Here is an 18,180-nt window from a genome sequence, read left to right as displayed (position 1 = left end):
GCAAGAAGCTGGAAATGGTTATCACCAGTTACGGTGTCAACGGCTCTCAAGGCTATGATTATGAACAGCCAAATGAAAATAAAAGTATTTTTGCAATCTATTTAATAATATGATATATATATATATATATATATATATATATATAATATTTGAGGTTAGGTTCTTTGATATTAACTAGTCGCCGACCTTAGTAATCGGTCGAGCCGTATATTTTGAAAATTAGCCAGACACCTTGTGGCAAATTAGTTGCCTATAAATAGCATTCGCTTAGACTAGAATCAGAGGGTTTAGTAAGCAAGCATCCCAAATGAATGTAAACAAAAAGCGATCAAGAAAGAACAAAAATATTTTATTATATCAATGAGCATGAACAAAAATGTAAAAAACAAAACAAAAAGATAAAGGAAATGGGATTTAACTTTATTCAGCGCAATAATACAAGATACGGTTTTGGGATGTACCAATTCACAATTTGACCGGTGGTAAAAACGATTTAATTTGAAATGTACACCTGCTATTTATAAAAATCATGAAAATTTGTAATTGTCATAGAATGTATAAATTCATGTAACCAATGTAAAATAAGAGTTTGAGACTAAAATATTCACTCAATAGATAGTAATATGATGTTATTGTTTGGACTATTTGACAGTACTAAATCACGTCATAGCTGAGTATTTTAAATCCACCAATAAGAGTGGATATTTAAATTTTATGTAAATTGAAAGGACAGAAGTATGGTTGTAATAGAATAGGGGAATATCCATACAGACTTGCTTGCCAGAGGTCACCAGGGAAACCCACCAATTTTGAGAGCACAAGCCTAGATCCCTTTTTAAATAATTTTGCGTTAAAGTTGAAGTTTGTTAGAATAACTAAAAATAAAATTCATAGGACTCAGTGAGGTCGTAGTATGACATGAGTCATGAAATTTAAATATTCCCATTGGAGAAGACGACAGCAGCCCACCAGAAATAAAGGTCTAGGACATCGAAACGAATCCAGATTGCCTTCATAATTGTGAAATATCGACATTTGAGTTCATTTGAGAAAGTTATTAAGGAGGGCCCTCAGTGCTACGAAATAATCACAATTAAATGAAGCTAGCTCGTCAAAGGGTTATTTAAAGATTAAAATTAATATTGAAATTTGCGCAAATATTGAAACGTGAAGGGAATATTATTAAGAACAATTTATGAGATTTAAATATTTGAGTATGCACAGATGAAATATTTGTTAATATTTGATTTATTATATATGCTCACTCATTTATCTTTTTTATCAGTAATTTATTAGAATTTTTATGAAGCTCATGTTCATAAGATAAATTGATTTATCTGATTTCCACCAGAGGCTGAGTCAAAGCCCTGAGATATTTTTAATATTTTATTTTTCGTATTGTTTGGAAGTAAGATTTATAAATTTTATTTGACAAGCAACAGCAAGTCGACATCTGAGCCATATAAATTGAAATAATATATGCTGATTAAAGAAGCACATTATTTATTGATTGATGCTAATAAGCAAAGTGAAATCTTTAGTGAGCTATCTGTGATATTTTTCAATATATATATTTTCTCATATTATTTTTATATTTGTTGCTCTATTTTTTATTATTGCTCGTTGATATTTCCATGTAATTATATATTTTATTTGTTGAATGGTGTACCCTTTATTCATGATCCTATCTTCATGCATGACCAATCTTGTTACAGTCTATTTTATTACCAGTATTGAAATATTATTCAAATTATCAACCAACTATATTATATTCTCCACCGAATAAGTTGGATAAACTAGAAAATACTGAAATGAAGTGCATCTAGCGAGTGATTCTCATAGAACATGATCTCATAAACTTATCTCATTGTGTGAAATATCAATGTAAGGACAATGATGATGGTTGAAACTGAAAATTAGGTGTTTTCACAATACAAGGAGCATTGTTGTCAGGTGTACCTGGAAATCTATACGAGATAGAGCGCTCTCCCTCATCTATGATTGTAGAGCACAAAAATACGCCCAGAGGGATTTTGAATGATACATCTAAATGTCAACAATCGGAAGATATAGTTGATCAAAAACTAAAATTCATCAAAATTGATTTTTCCTTCAAATTTCACTCATTTTTGAAAAATCATAGCTCAGTACTCATTGGAGATAGAGAGTTCCGAATGATCTCATTCTATTAAGAATTTTATGATCTAAAAAAAGAACAGCACATTTTCCTGTCCGATTACGAGATTTGGCAGAAATAGCTGAAAACTGGAAAATGAGCCGAAAATACGAGGTTTTTGGGCCACTCTGTATCTATCACAATGGAATTTTGCATGAAGAAATTGGTTCTGAACTTCTCTCATATACCCAAATAATATATTAAAAAATCAGAACTACAATATAAATTGCAAGCACAATCCCTTTTTTATGTCTATATTGACTGGACTATGGTGCAGAAACTTTAAAAAGTTGAATAACTATGTACATTAACACTGTACCTGTTCCAGCTTTGCAGTCTCTCCCCTAATTAACACCTTTAACATCATCCAATGAAGCTGGAAGCGCCTCCCCGTGGTGCGCCTGGATACCCAAATTCAGGATGGGGATCTGAATCTGGGGAACTAAATCAAATACACACCTTAGCGGACCGGCAATAACACCTGCCACATCTACCGTGCCAAGGTGTGGGGTTGGTGACTGTTGGATATTGGCAATGATTGTTCTGATCAACATGATATTTATATTATTCCATACTAACTGCGCAAGATTTTTATTGGGGTAATTCCGTTCGCGTCCGTAAACCAACTTACACGTGCCCCTTGGCTAACACTGAATGAGCGGAACCAAACGAGAAAGCCAATATAAAACGGCTGTACATCACATTATGAGAAGAAGGGTAAATACTCAGACAAACAGCTCTTTTCAGAGCTTCCAGACAAAGGATATTGGACCTTCAGTCCGAATCTGCCAACTAAATATTGAAGGAATAAGTAGAAGTAAGTCTGAATGTCTGTCTAAACTACTCAGCAGCCACAAAATAGACGTGGTGCTTATCCAAGAAACACATGTGGAAAATGATGACCAATTGCTATCTAGAGGTGGAATACAAGGATATAATATTGTGGCAGCAGTGCATCATCGGCAGTATGGCATAGCCACCTATGTAAGGAGTGACTTGCAGGATGTTGGAGTGAAATCCAGCTCTTCTGCAGATTCTTTATCAAGAATAACCATAAAGATTGGTAACTTACATATAACAAACATCTACAAGCCACCAAGTTCTGTCTGGCCGCCTGGAGTCTTGGATTGCTACCCCCACCCTGCAGCATACATAGGTGATTTCAACAGCCATAATACGGCATGGAGGTATGCAGAGACAGATCAAAATGGTCAAACTTTGATGAACTGGGCAGAGCTAAATGATGCATACTTAGTATTTGATGCCAAGGATAAAGGAACCTTCCGATCAGCTAGGTGGCTGAGAGACTATAATCCAGATCTATGTTTTGTCTCCCAGGATGAGAACAGCCGGCCTCTACCTGTTCTAAGGAAAGTGCTTACTGATTTTCCTCATAGTCAGCACAGACCTGTGTTTCATGAAGTTGGAATTAAGGTACCCCTTGTAAAATCAATACCCAAACCACAGTGGAATTTCAGGAGAGCGAAATGGGATCATTTTTGCCAAGAGTTGGACAGAGAGATTGTAGAAGTTCCCTCTACCTGGAACAACTATGATAGATTTGTTGAACTGGTTCTGAGGGTGGCGAAAAAGTTTATTTCAAGAGGCTACCGCAAGGAATATATCCCTGGGTGGACAAACGAATGCAACCTTCTATACAAAGAATTCATACAAACAAAAAACCAGGAAGTGGCATACATATTGAGAGCTTATAGGATATTATTTATCACATTCTGTATGTACCACACTCTCCTCCTGTCAATATTACTGTAAAAATTATATGCAAAACTCCAAAGACAATAATTGCGATAGAAACGCGGTATCATTAGAATAATTACAATAATTGTCTCAAAATATTATTTATCAGCAAGTTTTTTGTAAGAATATGGAGTTTTTGACATTATAACAAATTAGAATATTGGATTCGTGTAGTATAAATACAGCTGCAAAATAGGTTCCTATCACAGACAAATAACTTGTGCAGTCAAAGAATGAAGTCTCTGAGTCTGTGTATTTTTGTGGTAGCCATTACGGTATGTAGTGATTATATTGTTACCTCCATTTTTTCATTTGGATTGTTGAGAACGATTTTTTCCAATCTCATTTTCGTATTTCTCCATTCCAACATGATATGTTTTTTTTATTTCTTGTTATGATGACATTTTTGGTCACCTTACAGATTTTAATTCTCAATTAATCCAAATATATATTTTCTAACGAGTATTATATTTATTTACCGATCAGTCTCATTATTCATTAGAGATTTTGGTTTTAGGTAAATTTTTCTGATATTGTTATAATACATCTCCTTGCATTCTTAATATGAGCAGCTTGAGCTTATCCTTTATTATAATTTCCGTGCATACAATTTGGATTCATTCTGATTTTCATTATAAATTTCTTCTCCAGGCGGAATAAGGTCATTTTTTATAGTCCACTCAACCTCAAAAACTGTACGGTACCGTATTCTTTCAATAGAAACGCTGAACGCTATTTATAGTACAATAGTGGACTGTAGTATACTACTATAATAATAGGCTACTATTGTAATATGTTACGGTAGTTCTATCTTCTTCTTCTTGTAGTGCGCTATCCGCTTACGATGTTGGCGACCAGCAGGTCAAGTCTGACACTGTTGACAGCAATTCGATAGTTCTAAAATATGCTAGGATAGCGGCTTAAATCCAGGAATGCTCCATGCAATTCCGTGGACTTCAACTTTGACTTATCCAATGCCTGGAGAGAACATTGGCATAATTTTGCTGAGAATGGCAGTGCCTGGAATTTGGATCTAACCATAAGACCAGCAGGATTTGAACTGTCACGAAGAACATAGACTCGGTTGTACCGAATGCGCACTGGCCATGGAAGATGTGGAGGTCTGATGTATAAATGGGGCTTTGCTGACACTGCTGTATGTGAATGTGGCGCTGAGACACAGACAATGAATCATTTAATGTTAGAATGTCCAATTTTCAAATTTAATGGAAACCTTGACGAGGTGCATCAAGCAACACCAAATTTCATCCAATGGCTTGACGCACTGATTTTAAATGTGTGACTTTTACTTTGTAAATAAAATGATGTGATGTACTCGATCTCATACGATATAATAATAAACACTGTACCCATTTATAATTTTGTTAGAATGGAAAAAATATGTCAACTTTATTGAGTTTGAAGAGTTCTGAGAATGATAATGATTGATAATTGGTTGAAAGTAATTATAGATGTTCAAATTGTTGACTTCTGTTAAATGAAAAATGCACTTGAATTTTGGATATGGATATATTTATTATAGTTATTACTTCATGGGAAAGTTTCAGTGCATTAAGTCATTATATGGATTTTTCCAATAAATTAATGATTTCGAATTCTACACAGTTCATTGATCGTAATATATTATAAACTGAAGTTATAATAAGGTAGAGATACAAAATTAAATATCGAAAATACGTTGGTATAATGAAGTGTCAAAACGTCACCATCACGGCGGTGATTGTCAACTAGACGGTTCATCATTCAACTTTATAGCTCATCAAAAAATGAAGAATTGTCATACATATTGAGAGCTTATAGGATATTATTTATCACATTCTGTATGTACCACACTCTCCTCCTGTCAATATTACTGTAAAAATTATATGCAAAACTCCAAAGACAATAATTGCGATAGAAACGCGGTATCATTAGAATAATTACAATAATTGTCTCAAAATATTATTTATCAGCATGTTTTTTGTAAGAATATGGAGTTTTTGACATTATAACAAATTAGAATATTGGATTTGTGTAGTATAAATACAGCTGCAAAATAGGTTCCTATCACAGACAAATATCTTGTGCAGTCGAACAATGAAGTCTCTGAGTTTGTGTATTTTTGTGGTAGCCATTACGGTATGTAGTGATTATATTGTTACCTTCATTTTTTCATTTGGAGTGTTGAGAACGATTTTCTCCAATCTCATTTTCGTATTCTTCCATTCCAACATAATATGTTTTTTTCATTTCTTGTTATGATGACATTTTTGGTCACCTTACAGATTTTAATTCTCAATTAATCCAAATATATATTTTCTAACGAGTATTATATTTATTTACCGATCAGTCTCATTATTCATTAGAGATTTTGGTTTTAGGTAATTTTTCTGATATTGTTATAATACATCTCCTTGCATTCTTAATATGAGCAGCTTGAGCTTATCCTTTATTATAATTTCCGTGCATACAATTTGGATTCATTCTGATTTTCATTATAAATTTCTTCTCCAGGCGGAATAAGGTCATTTTTTATAGTCCACTCAACCTCAAAAACTGTACGGTACCGTATTCTTTCAATAGAAACGCTGAACGCTATTTATTGTACAATAGTAGACTGTAGTATACTACTATAATAATAGGCTACTATTGTAATATGTTACGGTAGTTCTATCTTCTTCTTCTTGTAGTGCGCTATCCGCTTACGATGTTGGCGACCAGCAGGTCAAGTCTGACACTGTTGACAGCAATTCGATAGTTCTAAAATATGCTAGGATATTATATCATTCTATAAATTCTAAGATTCATCGTTCTATGATACAGTAAGATATTCATGAGCTTTTATATGTGATTTTCTTCCGCGACAATTGTCAATCTTGCACTTCCAAGTTATTGGCTATGTAGCGGGTAGCCTATATTAGATTGGCCTATATAGAGAGGGCGCAAATGTACTAAAATAGGCATTCCGTCATTTTCGAGTAACAGCCATGGAAGATGTTTCAATTTTTCCGTTAAGACTAGTAGCCTATAATAAGAAACGAAGCGATGATAAGTCGGAATCGCAGGCAAACAAAACACCTCGAAAACAAAATGGCCGCCAACATTTCCAGGGTTTTGTTTTGGTATATCGCTTGTTGTTTGATAATCATTCAAGATATTCCACCGTATTTTGCACGAATATATATGCATGAGGTTCCATAATCATGAGGCTCTAGATATAAAATCGATTTTTGATGAAATGGCTCACTTAATGGAAAATACTTTCAAAGAAATCTCTTGTTTACAACAAATAAGAATAATGATGATGTGAATAATGGAGATATTTATTCTAGTTATTACTTCATGGGAAAGTTTCAGTGCATTAAGTCATTATATGGATTTTTCCAATAAATTAATGATTTCGAATTCTACACAGTTCATTGATCGTAATATATTATAAACTGAAGTTATAATAAGGTAGAGATACAAAATTAAATATCGAAAATACGTTGGTATAATGAAGTGTCAAAACGTCACTATCACGGCGGTGATTGTCAACTAGACGGTTCATCATTCAACTTTATAGCTCATCAAAAAATGAAGAATTGTCATACATATTGAGAGCTTATATGATATTATTTATCACATTCTGTATGTACCACACTCTCCTCCTGTCAATATTACTGTAAAAATTATATGCATTACTACTATCAAACTCCAAAGACAATAATTGCGATAGAAACGCGGTATCATTAGAATAATTACAATAATTGTCTCAAAATATTATTTATCAGCATGTTTTTTGTAAGAATATGGAGTTTTTGACATTATAACAAATTAGAATATTGGATTTGTGTAGTATAAATACAGCTGCAAAATAGGTTCCTATCACAGACAAATATCTTGTGCAGTCGAACAATGAAGTCTCTGAGTTTGTGTATTTTTGTGGTAGCCGTTACGGTATGTAGTGATTATATTGTTACCTTCATTTTTTCATTTGGAGTGTTGAGAACGATTTTTTCCAATCTCATTTTCGTATTCTTCCATTCCAACATAATATGTTTTTTTCATTTCTTGTTATGATGACATTTTTGGTCACCTTACAGATTTTAATTCTCAATTAATCCAAATATATATTTTCTAACGAGTATTATATTTATTTACCGATCAGTCTCATTAATCATTGGAGATTTTGGTTTTGGGTACAGTTTTCTGATATTGTTATAATACATCTCCTTGCATTCTTAATATGGGCAGCTTGAGCTTATCCTTCATTATAATTTCCGTGCATACAATTTGGATTCATTCTGATTTTCATTATAAATTTCTTCTCCAGGCGGAATAAGGTCATTTTTTATAGTCCACTCAACCTCAAAAACTGTACGGTACCGTATTCTTTCAATAGAAACGCTGAACGCTATTTATTGTACAATAGTAGACTGTAGTATACTACTATAATAATAGGCTACTATTGTAATATGTTACGGTAGTTCTATCTTCTTCTTCTTGTAGTGCGCTATCCGCTTACGATGTTGGCGACCAGCAGGTCAAGTCTGACTCTGTTGACAGCAATTCGATAGTTCTAAAATATGCTAGGATATTATATCATTCTATAAATTCTAAGATTCATCGTTCTATGATACAGTAAGATATTCATGAGCTTTATGTGATTTTCTTCCGCGACAATTGTCAATCTTGCACTTCCAAGTTATTGGCTATGTAGCGGGTAGCCTATATTAGATTGGCCTATATAGAGAGGGCGCAAATGTACTAAAATAGGCATTCCGTCATTTTCGAGTAACAGCCATGGAAGATGTTTCAATTTTTCCGTTAAGACTAGTATAATAAGAAACGAAGTGATGATAAGTCGGAATCGCAGGCAAACAAAACACCTCGAAAACAAATGGCCGCCAACATTTCCAGGGTTTTGTTTTGGTATATCGCTTGTTGTTTGATAATCATTCAAGATATTCCACCGTATTTTGCACGAATATATATGCATGAGGTTCCATAATCATGAGGCTCTAGATATAAAATCGATTTTTGATGAAATGGCTCACTTAATGGAAAATACTTTTAAAGAAATCTCTTGTTTACAACAAATAAGAATAATGATGATGTGAATAATGGAGATATTTATTCTTCTTTATTGAAAAATCGAAGATGGCGGCCATAATTGACAAAATGTTTCATATCGATTGATATTCCCAGTTATAGTGAGAATGGATCGATCTTACACCATATGCTTAGAATTACCCAAACTATAATATTTGAGACATTCATCTCGTATTGTAATAGTACCAACCAATGTACCTAGAATACAATGTATACTAGGTACCTTGGTACCAACTGTTTCAATGATTATTAAAACTTCAAAAATTTCAAACAAATTTTTTTTTTGGAACAAAATTCTATTTTTAACTCTGTAAAATTATTTGAATTAGGCACATTGATTGGTATTGTCTGAGACAGTGATCTGGAATATTCAAAAAGCTAGTGCTCCAGAATAACATCTAGTTATTGAGAGTTGTAAGTTCATTTTCCATGGCTGGAGTGTCATTGAAAACAGAGTGGAAAGTACAGTTTGCAGTGGAAAACTAATTTTACCCATCATATGATAAACCTAACAGTTATTAGAAAACCATGCCAGTTCTCTAATTGATTGTTCTCCTTGATTGTATAGACTTGTTGAATAGTATCAATTTCTTTCTTGATCATGTGTAGAGACATTCATGATATTGACCATGAGATATCCATGAATACTATAGGTCAAAAATATCAAAAATGTTATAGGTGAAATCAGTGTATTATTGTATTATGATAACTGATGTTGAAGCTATCGTTTGTAGTTGTGTTATAGAAATATTTTTTCTCAAGAATGCTGAAAGTGGGATCATAACAGCACCTTTCATTGTATGAAAAAATTATTAGGAGCTAACATGGTGGCCAACAAGCATGAATGCTGAAGTTACCAAGATTCTGACAATCATCTGATGAAGAGACTCACTGTGGAGGTTTGAAATACTTGTACTCACATAAGAAGGTGAAAGATTATGTCATGAAACTTGGAGTTGCAACTGTTGCAACTTGATGACACACTCATTAATCTCTGAAGTATTCTCCAGGTATCATCAGGCACACCAACCATGATGCTGGATGGACCAGTCAAACGTGCTGCAGCATACAAGCAACAAGGGCCACCAATCACAACTATTATGCCAGTTGAAGCAATGGATAAGCAACAAGGAGGTAAACAGCAGGGACCACCAATGACAACTATTATGCCAGTTGATGGACCAGTCAAACGTGCTGCAGCATACAAGCAACAAGGGCCACCAATCACAACTATTATGCCAGTTGATGCAATGGATAAGCAACAGGGAGGTAAACAGCAGGGACCACCAATGACAACTATTATGCCAGTTGATGGACCAGTCAAACGTGCTGCAGTATACAAGCAACAAGGGCCACCAATCACAACTATTATGCCAGTTGAAGCAATGGATAAGCAACAGGCAGGTAAACAGCAGGGACCACCAATGACAACTATTATGCCAGTTGATGGACCAGTCAAACGTGCTGCAGCATACAAGCAACAAGGGCCACCAATCACAACTATTATGCCAGTTGATGCAATGGTTAAGCAACAGGGAGGTAAACAGCAGGGACCACCAATGACAACTATTATGCCAGAACAGCAGGGACCACCAATGACACTATTATGCCAGTTGATGGACCAGTCAAACGTGCTGCAGCAAACAAGCAACAAGGGCCACCAATCACAACTATTTTGCCAGTTGAAGCAATGGATAAGCAACAGGCAGGTAAACAGCAGGGACCGCCAATGACAACTATTATGCCAGTTGATGGACCAGTCAAACGTGCTGCAGCAAACAAGCAACAAGGGCCACCAATCACAACTATCATGCCAGTTGAAGCAATGGATAAATGGATAAGCAACAATATGTTGTATGTTGATAGGGATATGTTGTATATAGTGTTTTATAATTCACTATGTAGTAATGAACATATAGCTGTGAACATATTTTCTTGATCAATGAATGGGCTTCCTGAATGGAAATCGCTATTATGTTGAATAGAATGTATAAAACCCAAAAAATACAATAAGTATTGAATATTGTTCTTCATTGATGAACTTTGCATCTGAGATGATATTTTAGTTATTGTTTAACAAATACAACAATTTTGAAATCAATAGTAATAAAATTGATACTAATAAATCCATATTTTCACATAAACATTCGATAAAAATCAACCATAATCCATATCAATGTTATCATGCAATGCCTATGTTCATCAATGTAAAATCGTGAATTGGGTTATGGTGTGTGCTGAGTTTAAATTTTGCCTCGCCCGCAAGGCAAAAAGCATTCTGTTCATCACTATGCTGTTAAACCACTCTGAAATACCTTTCACTTTCTAGCACTCCATCTTGACAAATATGATCCTGTTTGACCAAGAATGAGCTATTGATTATCAATTGGGGGTCTCTCTGCGCGGATTCACACTTATTATTGAAGTGACTGGTACAGTAGGAATCCAATCCCCATGAGTTCTTGATGGGACTATTCCAACTCAGATCAGCTCAGCAAAAATGAATAATCCTATAAGAACTTGAGGAAATAATATTCCTACTGCACCGGGGATGATTAATGTGTGAATCCACAAAAAAAACTTTTACCACGGTATCTGAACAAAGTGAACTAACACTAGTTTTCGAATCAGTTCACTAAATTGTTTTTTCTTAGCAAACAGTTGTTAAAAAATTATTGTGTTTTGTATAGACTCTTTCAAGAAATAATATTTCAAACTCATATAAGAGACTCTTTCAGCCCACCATTTTCCTAAGTTGGAATGCAGCAAAAGACAGTTGTTGGTCATTTAATTCGTTCATAGCTGGATGGCAACTCGTGGAAACATTCTAATCCTGAGGCTCTACGGTAAGGGAGGGTCGTTCTGCTGATACAGGTTTTCTCCTTCTAGTGGTGTGATACAGAGAGGGGAAGTTTCTGTCGAGACGACCGCATTGTAAGTGGCAGTGTTTTCACATTGGTTCGTTTCCTCCACCTACTTCTGTTTCTTCTTTTTATTCCTCTTCTTCTTCTTCTTCTTCTTCTTCTTCTTCTTCTTCTCTTCTTCTTCTTCTTCTTCTTCTTCTTCTTCTTCTTCTTCTTGGATTTTGTGCTGTAATATCAACTGGTTCTTCCATTTTCATCCCGTTTTCTTATCTTCACTAATTGAATATGAATGGCCATAATAATTATAGAGTTATTACAATGAATTATTACATAATATGGGGGATATTATTCCAACCTCCGATCACAAATCATAAGACACTGAAGAGGAATAGTGAAGGAGGAGGTTTGATTCTCACAAAGCTGAACAAAGTGTCCCCTTAACAAATTCTCTGTGATCGATGGGGCAGATCGTCAATTATTATTGCTGTCGAGTCATAAGCAAAGAACCATGGCCGCATCAATTCAGTCTCCCGCCAACTGCTAAACTGCTAATTGCTTAGCAATACTTATTGCAAGGAGAAGTTACTTATCGAGGTATGTTTCAAGTTCACGTAGAAAACTCTATGATGTTGTAGACTACGTATATGATTAAATGCGGAATATTAAAGTCATCAGTTCGAATTACTTCCGGGAACATATTGATCAACGATTCGGCCTCACAGTGCAGGTGCAACAAAACGGCCTCTTCAGCAAATCACAACTATTATGCCAGTTGAAGCAATGGATAAGCAACAGGGAGGTAAACAGCAGGGACCACCAATGACAACTATTATGCCAGTTGATGGACCAGTCAAACGTGCTGCAGCATACAAGCAACAAGGGCCACCAATCACAACTATTATGCCAGTTGAAGCAATGGATAAGCAACAGGGAGGTAAACAGCAGGGACCACCAATGACAACTATTATGCCAGTTGAAGCAATGGATAAGCAACAAGGGATATGTTGTATATAGTGTAATATAATTCACTATGTAGTAATGAACATATAGCTGTGAACATATTTTCTTGATCAATGAATAGGCTCCCTGAATGGGATTCGCTATTATGTTGAATAGAATGTATAAAACCCAAAAAATACAATAAGTAATGAATATTGTTCTTCATTGATGAACTTCGCATCTGAGATGATATTTTAGTTATTGTTTAACAAATACAACAATTTTCAAATTAATAGTAATAAAATTGATACTAATAAATCCATATTTTCACATAAACATTCGATAAGAATCAACCATAATACATATCAATGTTATCATGCATAGCCTATGTTCATCAATGCAAAATCGTGAATTGGGTTATGGTGTGTGCTGAGTTTAAATTTTGCCTCGCCCGCAAGGCAAAAAGCATTCTGTTCATCACTATGCTGTTAAACCACTCTGAAATACCTTTCACTTTCTAGCACTCCATCTTGACAAATATGATCCTGTTTGACCAAGAATGAGCTATTGATTATCAATTGGGGGTCTCTCTGCGCGGATTCACACTTATTATTGAAGTGACTGGTACAGTAGGAATCCAATCCCCATGAGTTCTTGATGGGACTATTCCAACTCAGATCAGCTCAGCAAAAATGAATAATCCTATAAGAACTTGAGGAAATAATATTCCTACTGCACCGGGGATGATTAATGTGTGAATCCACAAAAAAAACTTTTACCACGGTATCTGAACAAAGTGAACTAACACTAGTTTTCGAATCAGTTCACTAAATTGTTTTTTCTTAGCAAACAGTTGTTAAATAATTATTGTGTTTTGTATAGACTCTTTCAAGAAATAATATTTCAAACTCATATAAGAGACTCTTTCAGCCCACCATTTTCCTAAGTTGGAATGCAGCAAAAGACAGTTGTTGGTCATTTAATTCGTTCATAGCTGGATGGCAACTCGTGGAAACATTCTAATCCTGAGGCTCTACGGTAAGGGAGGGTCGTTCTGCTGATACAGGTTTTCACCTTCTAGTGGTGTGATACAGAGAGGGGAGGTTTCTGTCGAGACGACCGCATTGTAAGTGGCAGTGTTTTCACATTGGTTCGTTTCCTCCACCTACTTCTGTTTCTTCTTTTTATTCCTCTTCTTCTTCTTTCTTCTTCTTCTTCTTGGATTTTGTGCTGTAATATCAACTGGTTCTTCCACTTTCATCTCGTTTTCTTATCTTCACTAATTGAATATGAATGGCCATAATAATTATAGAGTTCCAACCTCCGATCACAAATCATAAGACACTGAAGAGGAATAGTGAAGGAGGAGGTTTGATTCTCACAAAGCTGAACAGTGTGTCCCCTTAACAAATTCTCTGTGATCGATGGGGCAGATTGTCAATTATTATTGCTGTCGAGTCATAAGCACAGAAACATGGCCGCATCAATTCAGTCTCCCGCCAACTGCTAAACTGCTAATTGCTTAGCGCAATACTTATTGCAAGGAGAAGTAACTTATCGAGGTATGTTTGAAGTTCAAGTAGAAAACTCTATGAGTGATGATGTTGCAGGTGCAACAAAACGGCCTCTTCAGCAAATCAAATAATGAGACAACTTCGATCATCTGCCATATAAAACTGACTTCGCCACCAGCAACTTATACTTTTTCCCAAACTCAAGACATATCTTTGGGGGCAGCACTTCTGAACTAGAAATGAGGAGCTCCAAAACCATATCATGGGCCATTTGAACTTATTCAGCGGTCAAAATTCATTAATAGTGTTAAGGTAGTGGTTGATCCATTGGTGAGTCGATTGCCTCACTCTCTACGGCAAACAGGTTGAATAATAATTATTATCAAGTGTGAGTATCTTCTAGTGGAAAAAATATTTTCTATTTGCATTCGTTCTTTATTCATGGCCAATCGAAGGTTGAAAAAATCACCCTTGTATATTGTCATTCCCTCAAATAATTGACCGAACGTAGTGAGGACTATGTTTTAGATAGATTCGCTTTTATCTATCTGTATGTAACGCGATTACGCCCAAACGTGTTGATAGAATACGATGAGATTTGGCAGGAATATTCCTTTTTCAAGTTTTTTTTGAAATTTTGCATTTGAAGGATAATTTGAGAAGAAAAGAAAATCCTTCATACTCTGATATCACTATATTATAATATAATTATCATCTACTTTGAAGATAGGATCAATCAGAATATAGAATTATTCATTGATCGAGCGAAGTGAGGTCTAAGATTCAACGGTCGACTTGAGATTTGAGGTAGACGGTTCTCATTTCTCTTTGGGTTTTTGAATTTTGCTTCGACGTATACAGACGGTTTTTTGAATTTTTTTGAAATTTTGCATTTTAATGACGATAAAAAAGGAAAAGGAGTCTCCTTTGAACGCCAATATTACCATAAAGATCAGATTTTAGAATTATTCATCATTAATCAGCTGTCTAGTGGACTATAATACTACCCGTTCAAAAACATCAAACATCTTGGAAATTTATCTTTCCATCAACGTTAGTAGACAGTTGTCTACTAACTTTGTCTTTCCATAAGCTGAGGCCTTGATTCTAGTTTGGAGTTATAATAGAAAACCTTTTTTTACATTTTTCTTTTTTAATCTGATGATTAAAATTGCAACAAATTGCAACATACCGATTTTTCGCCAACACGATAACACAGAATGTTCTCTGATGGGTTGATTGGATTGGCGTATCGACGGCAGCCAAACCTGATAACAGCGCTCACACTCACATTCCGGGACGGCACGTCACGGTACGATAGAACAGAAAGCTCTATGTTTATTTAAGATCTTTTCTAGACATTTTAAATTGATGAATTATTTATTAATTTTTGAGAAAACATAACAACAGGTCAATGTAACTTACTGAGCGTTAGGTCTACTGTTCACAGGACTACTAATATTTTTGATTGATAACAATTAATTTGAATAGTTGAGAAATATCTCTATCAAATGGAAAGATCATCACGACACTGGATGAATTTTCATATGAGATACAAATTTGAACGTGAACTGAGTTTATTAACATAAGTGAGTTTATGATCTTGGAGAAAACAAATAACAGTCTTTAAATTATGATTCAACTGAATCAACTAGAACAGGTGACATCAGATACTTGTGGATGAGAAAAATGCGTGAGGTCTACTGTTCACAGAACTACTAGTATTCATATCTTTCAACTCTTGCATGACGTTATTCATCTTATCTCCATTATTCAATTCTATTACCTCTCACTCCACAAATTGAACTAATATTCTTCAATTCCACCCGAATTGATTCCTATTGGATCACTATCCACCATCTCATGAACTCTCCCGTCCCTCTTTCACTCCCTCCTACTTCTCGCTACTTTTCTACCCCCTCCTCTCACTCCCACCTCATTTTCAGACAGCACAGTCACAACTGTGCATCTTCCTCCTCTCATTTAGACCACCTTCCAGGCTCAGCATGCTTAAGCCTCAAGCTTTGGTCAGAGAATTTACCTTTCCACGCTCTCAGTGAATAGTCCCTATTTCCTTCTGCAGAAGAGAGTCCGTAGTATCAGCTACGTCTCAAGTTTTAAAGCTAACTGAGCTGAAGCAGCTAACTGAGCCAACAGAGCTAACGAGGACTGCTGCCTAGCTCTTGGTCCACCAAGGATTTTCTCACCAAATCATCTTGCTTTTCTCAGCATTCAACTTATTCAGCACCTCGCTGCTCTCTCAACAGCTGTGTAGATTATAATGATGATGATGATGATGATGATGATGATGATGATGATGATGATGATGATTTGATGATGATTTATATATATATATATATATATTATGGTGAGGATTATTATGATGATAAGTTTCAAGAAGAAGAAGAAGGAAGAGGAAGAGAAAAAGAAAAGAAAAAGAAAATGATGATGATGATTATGAAGATGATGATAACAATGTTGATAGCAAACAGTAGCTGATGATGGCAACTAGCCTCTTGTATGCGTTCATCTCCAGAGCCTCATCATGAAGTTCAAAATTCTTCGAATAGTTTGAGCTCTATAGTGAGGTCCACGTTATAATGGCAGTAGATAAAGATAGGAGAATAGCGATGCCGATTCTCTGCATTGATTAATTATATTTCTACACTGTCAAAACATAATTGGCATCGTTGTGGACCTAGAAAAGGATAGTACCACCGGCTTTGTCGAATGATAGACAAGGATAGCAAAACTAAAGTTGATCAAATACTGTCATTATAACGTGGACCTCACTATAGCATTTCACGGTTGAGTAATGGAGGAGTTTTTTAAGTCCCAATTCTCCCTAATGAGAGAGTTTCTCATTCCATTCCTACTCATGGAGATCATCTTAAAGCCTCATAAGCCTCGTACATCATAATCATCAGAAATATTAGAAATCTAGCATTTCAAGATAAGCAGGACTTTCAAGTCTTAATTCCTTCTGATGAAGGGTTCCTCATTCAGTGTCGGGTTCATCCTGTGTCGGGTAATGTTGATCATCATCTCAAAGTCTGCCTGCATTCCTTGAAGTGGTTCTAGTTATAACATTCCAAGGTTGAAAGGTGAAGAGGAAGATTGAGCAGTCTTTATCCCTTCATCCCTTGAAAGCTAGGGCTTTACTCACTCAATTATATTTCATGAAGCCCGTGAGAAGTCATATTTACTTCCCAAAGTTTTAATTCTGAATGTTGGAACACTTTTAATATTTTCATCTATCGCTTTATTTTAAGTTGAAGTTATAGAGAAGCTTTTAGTTTTCAATCACAATTCTTCGTTGGGTTTGTGGTTGTATACACTACCGATGTTGGAAATTATCGGTTTCATATACTATCTGTCCCGACTCTCACATTATTGATATTTTAAGTATAACACTATCAATCAAAACAAGAGAAACACTGAACAGTGTCTAGTGCTTTCAGAAATTGTGTGCTATTTGGTCTCATTCACAAATCTTTATCTTGATTCCAGTGACTAGTTACCATTTTGTTGTTTGAAATCGTCAACGATCCAGAAGTGCAATTTTATGAGTCGTAAAACGACCACACTGTATTAAACCGTACTACTCCTACTGTACTTGGGACCCCCTGGGTTGAAAAACTCGCTCATGAACTATTGTATTGGTATCTGAGATCTTTTACAAGTATGATATCACAGTAGTAGGTTCCATGAGGATCCTATTCCAATTGAAAAAAAATCTTTCTGAGGCTTCAAAACTTTTGTCCGCTATCTTGGATCCTTCATTTATGGATCCAGCTTCATTTTTAATTCAGCTTCATTTTGAATCCAACTTCAT

The 18,180-nt window shown here is 35.2% G+C and overlaps 2 protein-coding genes across 11 annotated transcripts in view; both read left to right on the top strand.

Annotated features, from left to right (window-relative positions):
• LOC111044459 (hemicentin-2) overlaps positions 1-18,180 on the top strand; it is a 325,245-nt gene that overhangs the window by 43,593 nt on the left and 263,472 nt on the right. The gene's annotated exons all lie outside the window — the stretch shown is intronic.
• LOC120348784 (salivary acidic proline-rich phosphoprotein 1/2-like) lies at positions 7,735-13,068 on the top strand. 4 transcript variants are annotated; one of them, XM_039420986.1, is made up of 4 exons: positions 7,735-7,873; positions 10,039-10,540; positions 10,642-10,691; positions 12,646-13,068. In XM_039420986.1, exons 1-4 carry the CDS (start codon positions 7,832-7,834, stop codon positions 12,904-12,906), a joined length of 855 nt encoding a protein of 284 aa, XP_039276920.1. In that variant the 5' UTR covers positions 7,735-7,831; the 3' UTR covers positions 12,907-13,068. The 4 variants fall into 4 exon arrangements, with proteins under 4 accessions (XP_039276920.1, XP_039276919.1, XP_039276922.1 ...); XM_039420985.1 differs by lacking the exon at positions 10,642-10,691 and adding an exon at positions 10,765-10,826 and having other exon boundaries at positions 10,039-10,594; XM_039420988.1 differs by lacking the exon at positions 10,642-10,691 and having other exon boundaries at positions 10,039-10,452.

Source organism: Nilaparvata lugens, chromosome 2 (assembly GCF_014356525.2).
Source record: "Nilaparvata lugens isolate BPH chromosome 2, ASM1435652v1, whole genome shotgun sequence".
Classification (NCBI taxonomy): domain Eukaryota; kingdom Metazoa; phylum Arthropoda; class Insecta; order Hemiptera; family Delphacidae; genus Nilaparvata; species Nilaparvata lugens.
This window is presented reverse-complemented; position numbering and strand designations above follow the sequence as displayed.

Coding starts and splice junctions, on each gene's coding strand:
- LOC120348784 (XM_039420985.1), top strand. CDS start 7,832: ATGAAGTCTCTGAGTTTGTGTATTTTTGTGGTAGCCGTTACG. Junction 7,874..10,038: donor TTTTTGTGGTAGCCGTTACG/GTATGTAGTGAT, acceptor AGTATTCTCCAG/GTATCATCAGGCACACCAAC. Junction 10,595..10,764: donor GCAGGGACCACCAATGACAA/CTATTATGCCAG, acceptor CGCCAATGACAA/CTATTATGCCAGTTGATGGA.